Below are 15,682 nucleotides of genomic sequence, written 5' to 3' on the forward strand. Positions count from 1 at the left end.
CATTTTTTTCCTGAATTCCCAGGAACACTGTAAGGAAGGGGTAATACAAAAGCATAAGGTGAGTAATTTATAATTTGTCCTTGTGTGTATTTAAGCGGAACAAAAATTATAAAATACCAGTTTTATATTCGTTCATTTTGGGGGAGCTAGTTGTCAGTGGCTAGACCAGCAGTCATTGCTCATTCCTAATTGGTTAATTAATTTGATGATTGTATGAATGGTCAATGCCCATAAATTTCAATTCTCTCTCAATTGTTTTTCATATTCATTCACAGGAAGTAGATTGTGCTGGCATGATTAGCATTTGTTGTTGTACCGAAAAGTCCAAATGGTACTTATCAATGCATGGTTTAACTTCTAAAAGGTCATTTAACTTTTAAATTACAGCCATTACATTCACATTATGCTGAAAATAAATGAGAGTCTAATTTGTTCTGTGTGAGACAATCTAAAAGATAAGTTGCAATAGGGAGTAAGTGGTAATTTTTTCATTGACTTAGCGCTATATAGTAAATATAAACCCAAAAACGTTCAATGCATTTTCAGCAGTGCTGATGTCATTTAATATATTCCAATGTAGGTTTTAACACAGCAGCAGGTCTTACAAAGCAGTTATTAGGGATAGGTGTTATGTATGCAATTATTTTTTGACACTTAATAAATAATGTGATATTACTGATAGATAAGATTATTGCTACAATCTTAATGAATGGCAGAGAAATCAATGGAACAGTATGGGGTCTTGCTGAATCTTTGAGGGTGAAGGTGTCAATGTTAAAAGGTGGCTGATACAAGAATCTTGATTGTCTGAAATCTAAGGATTATTGTCCTGTCTTTGGGAACATTCAGAGATTTGGAGAGGGTTGTGCAATTATCTAACTAAATGAGGGTTGTGCCATTAAGGAGATTATTGTTTAGTAACTCAGGGATTAGCAAACTTCCTAAACTGAAACTCTTTTTATTTAATTGGTCAACAGATAAATATACTTCAGGAAGTTTTCAGTTATAAATGAGTAGAAACATTAAATACAATTTGAAAATTTTAGACTGAGGCTTAAATAATTTGAAAAAAAAAATCTATGGCCTGAAATATTATTTGCATTTTTGTTTCCACAGATGATGTCAGATCTAATGAGAGTTGTCAGAGATTTTTGTACTTACTTCAGATTTTCCCCCTGCAATTGCATTATTTGTTTTCATGAAATAATTTGGAATTGCCCAACTCACTAAGTTGCAATACCTGAATGAATAAATAGTGCCACTTTAGCTTCCAACCTTGCTTTTGAGTAGCTTAGACACAGCCCCCATGAAAAGATGTGAGCACTCTGTCCAATGTGGGGTTTTAAAATAAATCATTAAATCGATAACCCTCTCAGCATAGTCAGGTGGAAGTACAGACATCATTAATAGAAGATGAAACTCTCCTAATATACAGGTCGACATTTATTTCTAAACCAACACCAGCAAAAATAACTGGCGATTTATCTCTTCTGCTAATTAGTGGACAGATAATGTCAAATAGCAAAATGTTCTTACTTTACATTCCTCTGCCCTGATTGTATTGCATTAGTAGCAATTCAAGTTTCCTGAATAAATCATCCAAATCCTTAGAGTTATTTAAATGTAGAGGGTGGTTGGGTTTACTGTATTAGGTAACAGATCACATGCTGACTACAGCACTGAAAACTTCTCTGATATGGAATCTTCGCTACTCCAGTGAGAATTGGTTTTGAATTTCCTCTGCGTCACTGTTTCCTTTCGTACTGCTGTTGGAGGTACCATTTCATCTCCAGATTCACTACCCTTCTGTCTATAAAATCCAATTACCTTTAATTTCTTTAAAAAAGAGAGGTGAATCTGTGGAATTCTTTCCTACAGTCAGCTGTGGAGGCCAGGTCTTTATGTATATTTAAGGCAGAGGTTGATAGATTCTTGAATGGTCAGGGCATGTAGGGATACAGGGAGAAGGCAAGAGATTGGAGCTGAGAGGGAAAATGGACCAACCATGATGAAATGGCAGAGCTGATACGATGGGCCAAATGGCCTATTCTACTCCTATCTTATCCAGTCTTACTGGCTTAAACTTTATTTTACTGCTGTGATTTAGTCCTCATCAATTCTGGCATTCTCCTTGGATATGATCTTACTTTATTCTAGTCCATTGTGAACAGTAAGGAGCCAGTTGTACAAGTAAGTTATATTTTCCACCACATTACTTCCAACTTTTGAGAGTTCAGGTTCTGCTTTACACTGCAATTTACTTTCCTGTCAGAAATTCCCAACCCATATTAATCTGACACACAGGTGTGTGGCGGGCAGTGTAACGTCTCCCTGAATACACATTAGTCTGCTGTTACCCAATCAATCATCTGAACATCAAGTACAATCCGTCGATTGTTTAGGGGCTGAAATGTAATAGACACTCAGTGGCCACTTTATTAGGTACACCTGCTCGGGAATGTGAGTATTTACCAGCCAGTCCTGTGCCGGCAACACAGTGAATGCAGACATGGCCAGGAGATGCGATTGTTGCTCCGATCAAGCATCAGAATGGGGAAGAAATGTGATCCAAGTGACTTGACCGTGTTGGTGCCTGACGGGGTTTTTTGAGTATCGCAGAAACTGCTGGTCTCCTGGCAGTTTCATGCACAACATTCTTTAGAATTTACAGAAAATGGTGTGAAAAGCAGCAATATCCGGTGAGCGGCAGTTCTGTGGGCAAAAACACTTTGTAAATGAGAAAGGTCAGAGGGGAATGGTCAGATGGGTTCAAGCTGACGGGTAGGTGACAGCAACTCAAATAACCACGTGTTACAACAGCGGAGCATCTCTGAATACACAACACATCAGCCCTTGAAGTGGATCCCATGCCTAACCTTGTGGAGCAGTCGACAGTGCTAGGGTAGCAGAGGACCACAAACACACACTCGGTGGCCACTGTATTAGCTACAGAAGATACCTAATAAAATGGCCACTGAATGCATTTGCAATTTTTAGATTGTGCTACCACACATTATAAATAGATTAGAAGAAGTGAAAGAGTAGAGCTCCTTAGAATTCACTGGGGAGAAGGGCAGAGAAGATGGAGAGTTAGGGAGAGTGGACACTGGCAGTCAGAACAGAGAAAGCATTGGATTCCACCCACCCTAGCAGTCACCTATTCACCAAATTGCCATCAAGGACACACTACAGGTCCATCACCACCAGGGATGCACGTCACCTCCAAAGCTTCTTTGCTGTAGCTATCCAGCTTCTCAGCAAAACGCACTCAGGTGTGCTACCCTAACTGTCCCCTGCGCAGCATCTGTTAAATAGTCTTTCAACACACACAAAATGCTGGTGGAACACAGCAGACCAGGCAGCATCTATAAGGAGAAGCGCTGTGGATGTTTCGGGCCGAGACCCTTCGACAGGACTAACTGAAAGGAAAGATAGTAAGAGATTTGAAAATAGGAGGGGGAAGGGGAAATGCAAAATGATAGGAGAAGACCGGAGGGGGTGCGGTGAAGCTGAGATTTGGAAAGGTGATTGGCAAAAGGGATACAGAGCTGGAGAAGGGAAAGGATCATGGGACGGGAGGCCCAGGGAGAAAGAAAGGGGGAGGGGAGCACCAGAGGGAGATGGAGAACAGGCAGAGTGATGGGCAGAAAGAGAGAGAGAGAAAGAAAAGGAGGGGGAAAAACACTAAAATATATCAGGGATGGGGTAAGAAGGGGAGGAGGGGCATTAACGGAAGTTAGAGAAGTCAGTGTTCATGCCATCAGATTGGAGGCTACCCAGCTGGTACATAAGGTTTTGTTCCTCCAACCTGAGTTTGGATTCATTTTGACAGTAGAGGAGGCCATGGATAGACATATCAGAATGAGAATGGGATGTGGAATTAAAATGTGTGGCCACTGGGAGATCCTGCTTTCTCTGGCAGACAGAGCAAAGGTATTCAGTGAAACGGTCTCCCATTCTGCATCGGGTCTCACCAATATATAAAAGGCCACACCTGGAGCACCGGACGCAGTATACCACACCAGCCGACTCACAGGTGAAGTGTCGCCTCACCTGGAAGGACTGTCTGGGGCCCTGAATGGTGGTGAGGGAGGAAGTGTAAAGGCAGGTGTAGCACTTGTTCTGCTTACAAGGATAAGTGCCAGGAGGGAGATCGGTGGGAAGGGATGTGGGGGGGGGGGGACGAATGGACAAGGGAGTTGTGTAGGGAGCGATCCCTGTGGAAAGCAGAAAGAGGGGAGGAGGGAAAGATGTGTTTGATAGTGGGATCCCGTTGGAGGCGCTGTGCTCCACCAGCATTTTGTGTGTGTTGTTTGAATTTCCAGCATCTGCAGATTTCCTCATGTTTACTGTTAAATAGTCTTTTCTGCTTTCCTTGTTCTGTTGATAATTATTGAGTGTGTTCATCTGTTCACATTTATTGAAGTCTGATTATTGACATTTACACATGTGACTATTCTGCTGATTTTTGATTGCTCGTGGCTGTTTGCACTATTGTCTGGTACATTGTTAGTTGCTTTGTGTTGTCTGTTATGGTATTGTCCCGTGTTTTAGGCTTGGCACCAAGCCATAATCATTTCAGGTGTGTTTCATATATTGGCAATAAAGTGATTCTAATACTAATATTGATGCACATCAAAGTGGAGACATTTCCAGGGCCTGATGGATCTATCCTAGGGTGTCCCAGGGGCAAGTGAGGAGATTGCTGGGGCTTTGATGCTTTTTTTGCTAAAGAGGAGGCAAACATTTTTGAGGCACAGCTGAGGTACTGGAAGACTGTCGAGTAGCTAACATTGGTCTCATGTTCAAGAAGAGTAGTAACGCAAGCCAGGAAAGTAGAAGCCAGTGTGCCTTATGTCAGAAGTAGAGAAACTATTGGAAAAAGTTACCTTAGGTACTAGATTTATGATCACATACAAAGAGAAGAACTGTTTAAGAAGAATCAACTTGGTTTTGTCCCTGGAAAATTGGATTAAGTTTTTTATTCTGAGGAATTACTCAGAAAATAGACAGAGGCAAGGTAATACAGAGGCCTTGTAATACATTGACTTTGGCAAAAAAATTGCCACGATCCTCAGTGATGGATTGGTCCAGAAAATTAGTGCACTTGGGATCCGATGCGCTTAGGCAAAGTAGATCCAAAATTGGCAAGGTGAGAGGAGAAGGAGGGTGGTGGTGAAGTGTTGTTTTTCTGACTGGAGGTCTGTAAGCAGAGGTTTACTACAGAACTGGTGCTGGGAACTTAGTTGTTTTGTCATTTATAGAAACAGCATAGATGAGAATGTTTGTGGTTACAGTAAATCTGTTGATAACTTAAAATGAGACAACAAAGAAAATCGTGAAAGGGTACAGAGGTATAAGACCAGCTGGAATGGTGAACAAAGTCTACATTTCAATTTCAACATTTAAGTAAAGTTTGGATAGGTACTTGGATGGTAGGGGCATGGAGGGCTATGGTCCCATTGCATGGCAATGTGAATATGCAGTTTAAAATGTTTGGCACTGACTAGATGGGCTGAAGAGCTTTTTTCTGTGCTGTCCTCTTCTATGACTCTCTGACAAGGTGACATTAGGATCGCCTAATACCGGCAGGACACGTGCAGTAAATGGCAGCCACATTAGGAATGTTGATGGACAGAGGGAACTTGGGGTGCAAGGTTATAACTCTGAAAATGGTGACGGAGGTGGACAGGATGGTGAAGGTTTCCCTTCATAGGTAGTAGTACAGACCGTAAGATTTGGGACATTATGTTGCAACTGGTCAAGGCATTGCTGGCCACATTTGGAATATTATGCACACTACTGGCCACCCGGCTAAAGGAAAGAGGAGGAGGAGTGCAGAAGAAATTCACCAGGATGTTGCCTGGATTGGAGAGTTTTACTAACACAAAGCGACTGGATATGCTGGAAGTGTATTCCTGAAGATGTAAGAGACAGAGGTTTATAAAATTATGAAGGCGTAGCTGTGGTAGATAGTTACAATCCTCTTCTAGGGCTGGGGGAATCTAAAACTAGAGGACATAGGTATAAAATGATAGGGGAAACATTTAAAGGAGATTAGAGGAGCAGGATTTTCTGAGAGGGTGGTGGATTTGTGGAACAAACTGCCAAGGGTGGTAGAGGTAGAGTATTGTGTGAAAGCCTTAGGCACATATTTATAGCTCGGGCGTCACCTGCTTCGGCACAGACAGTACTGTTGTAATTTTATGTACTGCATTGTACTGCCGCCTCCAAAACAAAACAAATTTCACGACTTATGTGAGTGATGATAAATCTGATCCTGATGTGAGTCTCTACTGCAGACTGAGAGTGGGAAGGGGGTGAGGGAGAGGGGAATCACGTTTGGAAAAAGGGGAAGGGAGCTGACAGCACCAGAGAGACATTCTGCAAAGATCAATAAGCCAAGTTGCTTAGAATGAAATGGCCTTGCCTAGGGTCTCTGGGCTGGGTGTGTCTGCACCCATGCCACCCCCTCTCACCACATCCCCCCACCCCGCCCCTGGCACTCCTTCACTGCCAGCTGTACCACAACCCTCCCGCGGCTCTCCACCCTCGCCATTGCCGACATCCTTTGCTCCCGCCAGATCTACAAACTCGCTTTTTCCGCTCCACGTTGACAAATACAGTACTGTACAACAGTCCTAAACATCTTAGCTATATACCCAAGACATCTGCACAGCGCTGTAGGTAACATTGCAACAATTTGAAAAAACATTTTGGATAGATACAGGCAGAAGGAAAGTATAAATACTCATGCGGCAAATGCAGGAAAAGTAAATTAGCATCATGGACGGATTGCGCCGAAGTATCTCACTCCGTGCTGTACGACTTCATGATAATGAGATATCGAGTCGTGAGAAGCTACTGCGGTAAGGTAGCAGATATTTAGAGGCTGCCTTGGGCGATTGATTATCCCTGTGATAAAGGGGAGAAATATTACATTAAGTGTCAACTTTCGAAAGAGCCATGGGACACCCTTCCTTCTTTCGGGCTATTCCTTTGTAACCACGCTCTGAGAAGGACAGTTCCCAGTAACCAAAGACCCGCCTTTTATGCAGTGGTAATAGACATTCGGATTGTGGTCAAATTATGTGGAATCCCACTATCAGGAACATCTGAGGCAGCGAGTTTAGGTCCTGAGGACACTGAAGGGGCTACGCGCCAAACGTACCCACGTCGGAAAGCCAGTTTGGAAGGGCAATGTGGCTTCCTGATTGGGGCGAGCGGGAGGTGTCGGGGAGCGGAGAATTACCAGCACTCTTTGCCACGACAGAAGCCGAGCAAGGAAACATTACAGAGGGGGTTGCGAATCTGCGGCGCCCGCTACCCTCAAGAGGGCTGAGGGTCTCAGTAGTCGAGGCTGTGGTTATGATCAGAGTTCCTGAAGATCGGGCATGAAGCCAGTGACTGACTGGCACCAGGGCCCATTTCCAATAAAATTGTACCTAGTTCCAGTTCTTCAGTAGAAGCATCACGAGCTGACTTTATTCACTGAGTTTTATCATTTTAATGCCAACCTCATTGCCATCTTTGGTTCTTTTTCTAAATGAATTGCAATTGGGCGTTCAGACATCTGTCTCTCCATCAGCCACTTTGCACCTCTGCTTCCTAGTTGTAGGGGCTCGAGTTTAGGAGGAATACAAAAGGTTGTGATTAACTGTACGAACTTCTTTTTAAGCCAGTAACTGAATTGACAGGAATTAGACCAAGATCAAGTGCTTGTGATTAAACGGTTGTAATGGCCAGTTTATTCGTAACTCTAAAGCACAGTGCAATTTATGTAGGAGTGCATGAGGGAGTGTTTGAATGTAAGAGGTTGCTTTCTGCCTCCTACCGTCCATATCCAACCGCTGGATGATCACTTCTAGTTCCACTTCATTCGGCATGTAGCCCAGAGATCGCATCGCCATCCCCAGTTCCTGCTTCGAGATAAACCCGTTTCCATCACGGTCAAAGACTTTAAAAGCCTCCCGAATCTCTGTAGGGAGGAACTAGGTTTAATGAAATTTATACTGACGTTAATATATAGTAAGTTGATTTATAATATTGTGGTTATGTAAAAGTTATTGTAATGTCTGGGAAATACAGACACAAGCCCAATATTTCGCGTCGTTTTCAATCGATATTTTCAGCGATCTTGTGTTGTTATTGCTTTGGAATACCTTTGCAAGATTCATGACCAAACATGTCGCTCTCCTCAGCATTTACCTGTGGAACCAAATCGTGAAGGTAATCATGACAAAATTTTCAAAGTCGCCAGGGATCTCACGAATAAATGCAATCTTTGCTGTATGCATCTAGCAGCAGGTTGTTTAAAGGGGATACGGACAGTGTCACGGTGCACAAAACGCTCTCATCAAAGTTATCCAGAGCGGAAATGGACGAATGAGAAATCACAGCAGCAGGTTCGCTCACTGGTACAGGAGCAGTTCATTACGCCCAGATATGCCTTTATTATTTGCCTCTAATTTCTATAGATTAATTGAGAGGATGTTTGATGTTTAAAGCTGAAGACAGCAAGCCTCGAAGTAAAAAGGTGACTTCAGTTCTAAGGAGCATTCTGAACGGATTAATCCCAAGAATAAAAACAATTAATTCCAACCTGCAAGAGAAAATTGTCTTTAGTCTTGCTCCCCACCAACAGCAAATGAAAACAGTACTAGCTGACGCGCGCTGAATATCAATGCTTCGCGTTGTAGTCAAATACACGACTCGTAACACCGAGACCGTCTTCCTTCCTTCAGTAATCCGCACGCATTTGTGACAGTGTTTAACTTGGGGGGGGGGCTTTTCTCTCTGTATATCTTTCCCCATCTCCCCCTCACCTGTCTGCCTCCCGTCCAACAGTTCCACAGTCAGATTCCTGTGTTTTAACTACAGAAAAGAAAGACCATATTCGTCCGTGGCACAGTTTTGGGTGGTGACAGACCCGTTACCGCAGCTCGGTGATTTAGCATAGAGCAAACATCTCACTGTCCTCACAGGTAACACGGCTAAGACAGAGATGAATAACACTAACCTTCCAGTTCATCCTCAGGTATGTCTATGGGGTCTTGGTTGGAGAGAATATCAGGGATCGTGTAGATACCCCTGTACATTAAAGTCGCTGTCACTGGGTGCATAGGCATCTTGAATCTTTAGATCACAGAGGTGCTTTGCTCGGATCTTCATACGGCGAGTTTGAGGTTCCCGTTCCCCTCGATCACTTCCAGTGAAATGGCACTCGGCAGCCAAGGACAGGACATGGTGCTCTGGCTTTAATATTTGCGAAAGGATCCGCGGTAAGACTCCATCCGTTCCCCTGCGATGTTGGGAGCTGCGAGTCCCGTGCCCCCCTCTATGCCCGCTCCCTCACAGTCTGACACGTGGCTTCAGACAGGAAAATTCTGTCTGACACTGAGGAGCAACCTGCAAAATGCCTTGGAATCCAGTCAGGTCGCAGCCGGCTAGGCTGCTCCAGCGTCGAGACCTTCTTGAGATGTAGTTAGGTTCCCGGAACGTGATGGTTCATCGCCGACAGCGGCAGCTCTAACCCTCCCCTATCTTCAAACCATCACCCCAGGCATTGCAAAGCATGAATCATTCATTCCAAAATACAGTTTATTTGCTTTCATATTCACATCGACCAAATGTTGTGTGCGCACCAATCCACAATTTGCAAACAAAGCACAACGCCAGATTAAATAAAAACCACATCTGAATGTTGGTTTTGATTATAAATCTCAATCCAGTCAAACAGAAGCCGGCAATTGAGCAGGTTGAAGCGCGCCACTGGGACTGCGCCGGGGAAGACGGTATCAGCGAATAAAAATGATCTCACGGGATCCGACCAGTTAAATAAGGAAGGGACGAGCGACCCTCGCCAGTCAAAACACTCAGACGTGTCGACTCATTGAGGAACTGAAGGAGACATTGGTTACCGCTGCTTGCTTAATGCAAGAAACCAGCACCAACACGCAACGGAGGCAACCTGTTCCTTCTCGATTCCACAAACTATTTACGACGTGGGGGTTAGAAGCAGGCAGGTGAACATAATCGACATTTAGGCTGCTGTGATCTTTGCATATTTCACATGTTGAGAATTTCTCTAAGGCTTCGACTAATGCCATTACCGCTGTGTTGATTTGCCGGCTCAGAGATGGCCTGCTTTGTGTTTTTTTCCCCACTGAATGGGCAAAACAATAAAGAACCCCCCTCCTCCCCCCCTCCCGATCTATTCTCGAGTTCATTTGCTATCTGTTTGGACGTAACTCACCAGTCCGAACCTGATCTCAAAAGGGAGCATTTTAGCTTTCTGGAACGTAAGTCTTCTTAATAAAACCGAGAGTAATGCCCCTCATTCTCAGCACAGTTCTGTACCGGGCAAAGTGATCGGAATAAATCCTAAACTTTCTTCTTTCCGCACGCTTTCCGTGAAAACCGCGGTCAGCTTATAGCACAAGTACGAGGACTCATTTGGTGAAAAATGAAGTTGGCAGTCTCGCTGTTAAATGAAACTTTAAGGAACTTTAATGAAATAATAATTGAGGGACGCATCTGCCATATGAGCTGTGTGTGACTCGGTACTGTGTTCTCAACCTTGGCCTCCGAGGAACGCTGTTTCGTTCGCCTGTGTTCATGTGTCGGGTTGATTGACAATTAAACTTGAAAATGAGGGTGATTGTTATAGGTAAAAAGGATACAAGACGTAAAGAATCGAGGCTTCGGAAGAAGGATGACCGGGCATTGATACTTGTTGGCAAGCTAGTTACGACGATGACGAAGATAATTGCGCGGGACAGTCAAAAGGATCAATTGACACTCTTAACTTTAAAATGTGAACGAGTTATGTAATAGGTAAAGTAATGCTTAATGCACACGATTTAATTGTCTTACAAATATCCGATTGCTGTATTTGCATTTGACACTGGTGATCTTAGGAAGGGTCACGGTTAGCACCATGATTTATTAATTATTTGCATCAGGACACAGACTCAAGGAGAATATAAGCAGGGTTCCACAAACACAAGAATAAATGGAAGATATCGGACTGAAAATAATTAGAAACAATGGCAAAATTATAATTAAATCACACATTACCGATAATTAGAAGTAAATTAGTTATCAACACAGGTTTCCTTTCAAAAAGAGATGAAGATTTCTTTTATAGGTGCATTAATTTATTTCAATTATCTGATTTGTGTCACGCCAGGCAGTGCTGCACACATTCTAATTTTTCAGTCCCTAATCTTCAGACTAAACAAATTGTGAGAATATTTTGAATGAGATAAGTATTTTGAATACAACCAAAATATAATTTTTAAGACTGCCTCTATCCCTTCCTAACTGAACACTTGATGCAAGTGTAGTATTTATATTTTAATTAAACATTTTGAATAGCAATGTTATTATCCATCATCTGCTTGGATAATTATCAAAGCCTTCACTGAATTAGGATTGGAGCATTTGAAAAAAAAAGAGGAAAGGAACAAATAATTGTACAAATTCAGATAGAAACCTTCTGAAGTGCAAGTTAACATGGATGAAATTGCTTCAAGATGTATATCAACATGACGACATACAACCCTTCTGCCAATTTTAGCATTCAATGATTCCATAGTTATAAAGTTCAAGTACAGTGTCTGCCTTGGTATCATCATTATCCATTGATTTAGTAAATGATAAATGATCACTCTCAGATTTAAAATTAGCAAATGGCAAAGCTTCAATTGCTATTTTGGAAGAAAGAGTTTCAAATTTCTGAAGTTATTTGTATTTGGACATTATTAAACACTCCTATGAGTTTTGGTGTTCACTGCCTCAAGTACTAAACTCTTCATGAGGAAATTTTCCCATCTATCTGTCACTTTCCCATTATGACTTAAAAACTTCCAGTCATCCAGAGAGTACAGCTGAAGTCTGTGGAATTTCTTCTCATGATGAGCATTTGAGAAATGATACTGGTAAATCTCCACCGCTTTCTCTCTAAAGGCAATACACTCTTCCCAGAATCATCCCGAATACTCCAAATGTGGTCTAATTAAAGCTTAGAACAGATACACTATGCCTTCTACCCACTAGTAAATCTCTTGATGTAAGAGATACCAGCCCAATATCATCTCAGTACCAAACATCTTATTGAATTATGTACATTGACCACAAATCTCATTAGATTTTCATTACTTAGAAAACACTGCCCAAAGTGTATAGTTTAGTTTATAGCATTTACCAATTTCCTCATTCACAATCTGTTAATAGGTTTGTAATTTTATACTACACCTATATTCACCTACCCTTTAAATGTGCCACGTTTGAAACATGAGCTGGCCTGCTCAGCTCATGGAGGTGAGAATCCTCATTTCAAATTATTCTGGCTTTAATACATCCTGACACTTTGTGGGTGCAGCCCGATTGACAAAACACAACCCATCGCTATTCCCATAAAGGCTCCACTGCTTATTTCAAGCATAAAGGCAGCTCCAAGGACAAAGTGATTGATGGCTAAAGCTTGTTTGGAATCACAAGTGTTTCTCAGGTAGAGTGCCCGATGGCACCTATTTCTTCACAGGATGAAATCTCCCTGGCCTTGTAATCCTAGATAATCTACCAACCAAGTGATTATTGTCCTTTACATGCCTGGCAACTGAGAGCAATAGCTATCATGTTGAAACTTCTATGTTGACCATGCACCTGCAATTTATTTAATTTCTTCTGTACTTGTGAGCCATGGATCATAACCTATTCTTTTACTCCAACATTTTAGGCATTCTTCTTTTATGTTCCACTCCTGATTTTACATCATTACTTTCACTTTTTCTCTCTCTTCAGTGCCCAGAGCACAACTGCAGAATTTTATTTGTGCTCTGAATTCTGCTGTTTCAGAATTATTATCTATATTTCTTCTTCTATGTGTATACAGCCTCCATTTAGTCTACACAGTTACTTCCGTAAAGCCTCAGTCAGATGGGGGCAGCCCAACACTTCCAACCTGCTGGAGGAGCTCGGCAGGTCGGACAGCGTCTATGGAGAGGGATAAAGAGTCAATGTTTCAGGCTGAGACGTTTTATCAACACTGGAAAGGAAGCAGGAAGAAGCCGAAATAAGAAGGTGAGAGGAGAGGAAGAAGTATAAGCTGGAAGGAGATGAGTGAGGGAAACAGTAGGTGGGTGGGGAAAGAGGGGGACTGAGGTGAGTGATTAGGAGGCGACGGGTGGAAAAGGTGAAGAGGAAGGATAGGAGAGGAGAGTGGGCCGTGGAAGAAAGGGAAGGAGGAGGAGGACCTCCAGAGGGAAGTGATGGCCAGGTGAGGAGGAGAGAAGGGGTAAGTGAGAAGCCAGAATGGGGAATGGAAGAAGAGTGAAAGCGTAGGTAGGAGCTACTACCAGAACCTAGATGTTTCCAGCATGTCCATGCCATCACAGTTTAAGCAGCTGAACTCTGAAAGAGGAGGCTGCTTAACTTGCACTTGAGAAAATGGAACTTTTCTTTCCAACCTCACTTCCTCAATGGCTCAGACAATAAACATGATATTATGTCTTTTAATTCAGTGATAGAGTTGTACAGTATAGAAGCAAGCCCTTTGGCCCAATTCCTTCATGCCAACCAAGACATCTATCTAAGCTAATCCCATGGTCCTGCATTTACCTATCCAAGTGGCTGTAGTTTTAGACATTGTGATTGTACCTGCCTCTACCACCTCCTCTTTGATGTACTCAATACCCACTGTGTGAAAAACCTTCAGATTTCCTCACCTTATACTGATGTCATCTACGTTTAGTCTTTCCTACTATTAGAAAAAGACGGTGGCTATCAATGACATTCATAATTTTACAATCCTCTATAACTTCTGTTTAAATTGTATTGGAATATGTGGTGGCACTTGCAGACTATTCCTGGCATAGCCTTAGGTTGGTCAAAAATGCAGCACAGAAACTGGCCCTTCGGCCCATCTAGCCTGTGCCAAACCATTTAACTGCCTGGTCCTGTTGACCTGCCACTGGGTCATAGGCCTCAAACCCCTGCCATCAATGTACCTATCCAAACTTCTCTTTGGCAGCTCGTTTCACAGTCTCACGTCCCTCTGAGTGAAGAAGTTTCACCTCATGTTCCCCTTAAACTTTTCACCTTTCACCCTTAACCCATGGCTTCTTGTTGTAGTCCCACTAGTTGTGTTAGTTGTTAACGTGAACAATGCATTTCACTGTAGCTTTCAATGTACCCTTGATAAATGGATAGACTATCAAACAGTACAGTGCAGGAACAGGCCATTTGTCCCATGATGTTGTTCCCAACCATCTAAAATGAAAATCAACCCACCCCCAAACAAATCCCTACTATGTACTCTTCCTATCCCTCCATCTTCCTCAGCTTCATGTGTCTATCTAAATGTCTCATAAACACCTCTAATGTATTTGTCTCTAACGTCATGCAGGCAGCACATTCCACCACTCTGAGTACAAAATAATTACCCCTCACAGCCCCTTTGAACCTACCTCCTCTCACGTTAAATGCATGCCCTCTGGCATTAGGCATTTCTATCCTGGGGAAAAGATACTCCCTGTCTACTCCACCTATGCCTCTCATAATCTTATAAACCTCTATCAGATCTCCCCTCAGCCTCCGGCACTCCAGAGAAAACAGCCCAAGTTTGTCCAGCCGCTCATGCCCTCTAAACCAGACAGCATCCTGGTAAACCTCTTCTGCCCCCTCTCCAAAGACTCAACATCCCTCTTATACAATGGGCCAACCAGAACTGTATGCAATACTCCAGATCTGACCTAACTAGAGTTGTATAATTTGAATCATCTTGTAATCTTTGAGCAGAAGTTGTTGTGGAGCACCTTTTGATACTTCTTACAACCTGCATCTTCATTTTCCAAAAAAGTTCATTACGGTTCCAATTATTGCCTGTCTGATATGTCATTGAATTGCAGTGATTTAGACTTGTGGGAGCAGAAAGAAGAGCAAGGAATTTCTAAGACAGGTTGGTCAGTGAGGGTTTAATACTAGAGCATCTCTGTATCTGTTGCCATTGTGATTCTTGGTGGTCAGTTGCAGTTTGAATAACCAAAGTAAGAGATTATCTGAATACTTTCCAGTTATGTGTGTAGGTGGCCGAAAAAGTGAATAATTAGCATGGTTAATGGAGTTCAGAAGTTCAAAGTGCCACATAAAATTATTGTCAAAGTACATATTATGTTACACATGCAGCATTGAGATTAATTTTTTACAGCTATATGCAGGAAAAGAAATAAATTTTTGGGCTGTTTCAATTGGGGAAGTAGGTTGGTTGAAGCTTCATCCCTTCAGAGCTAAGTGTATTTCACCACAGTCCTGACCTGCTTTGTAGCTGGCAGGAAAGTTTTTGGGTGCAAGAGCTCAGAGCACAAGGGATTCTGCGGGTGCTGGAAATCCAGAGCAAATCACATTCAAATTGCTGGAGGAACTCTGCAGTTCAGGCAGCACCTATGGAAATGAATAACAGTTGATAATTTGGGCCGAGGCCCTTCCTCAGGACGAAGGAAGGAAGGGGAAGATGTCTGAATAAAAAGGCGGGGGAAGGACAAGCTAGAAGGCGATGGGTGAAGTCCGGTGGATGGGAAAGGTCAAGAGCTACAGAAGAAAGGATCTGATAGGAGAGGAGAGTGGACCGTAAGAGAAAAGGAAGAAGGAGAGCTGATAGGCAGGTGAGGAGAAGAGTTAA

At 42.6% G+C, this 15,682-nt stretch overlaps 1 protein-coding gene across 1 annotated transcript in view; it reads right to left on the bottom strand.

Annotated features, from left to right (window-relative positions):
• Window positions 1–9,128, bottom strand: part of LOC132403540 (calcium-binding protein 7) — a 71,127-nt gene extending 61,999 nt beyond the window's left edge. The window contains exons 1-2 of the mRNA XM_059986935.1: window positions 9,020–9,128; window positions 7,835–7,978 (exon numbers count right to left, since the gene is read on the bottom strand). Of these exons, the coding sequence (XP_059842918.1) occupies window positions 7,835–7,978; window positions 9,020–9,128 (253 nt within the window). The remainder of the gene's footprint in view (window positions 1–7,834; window positions 7,979–9,019) is intronic.
• Between the last annotated feature and the right edge of the window lie 6,554 nt (window positions 9,129–15,682).

This window comes from Hypanus sabinus, chromosome 13 (genome assembly GCF_030144855.1).
Source record: "Hypanus sabinus isolate sHypSab1 chromosome 13, sHypSab1.hap1, whole genome shotgun sequence".
Taxonomy (NCBI): domain Eukaryota; kingdom Metazoa; phylum Chordata; class Chondrichthyes; order Myliobatiformes; family Dasyatidae; genus Hypanus; species Hypanus sabinus.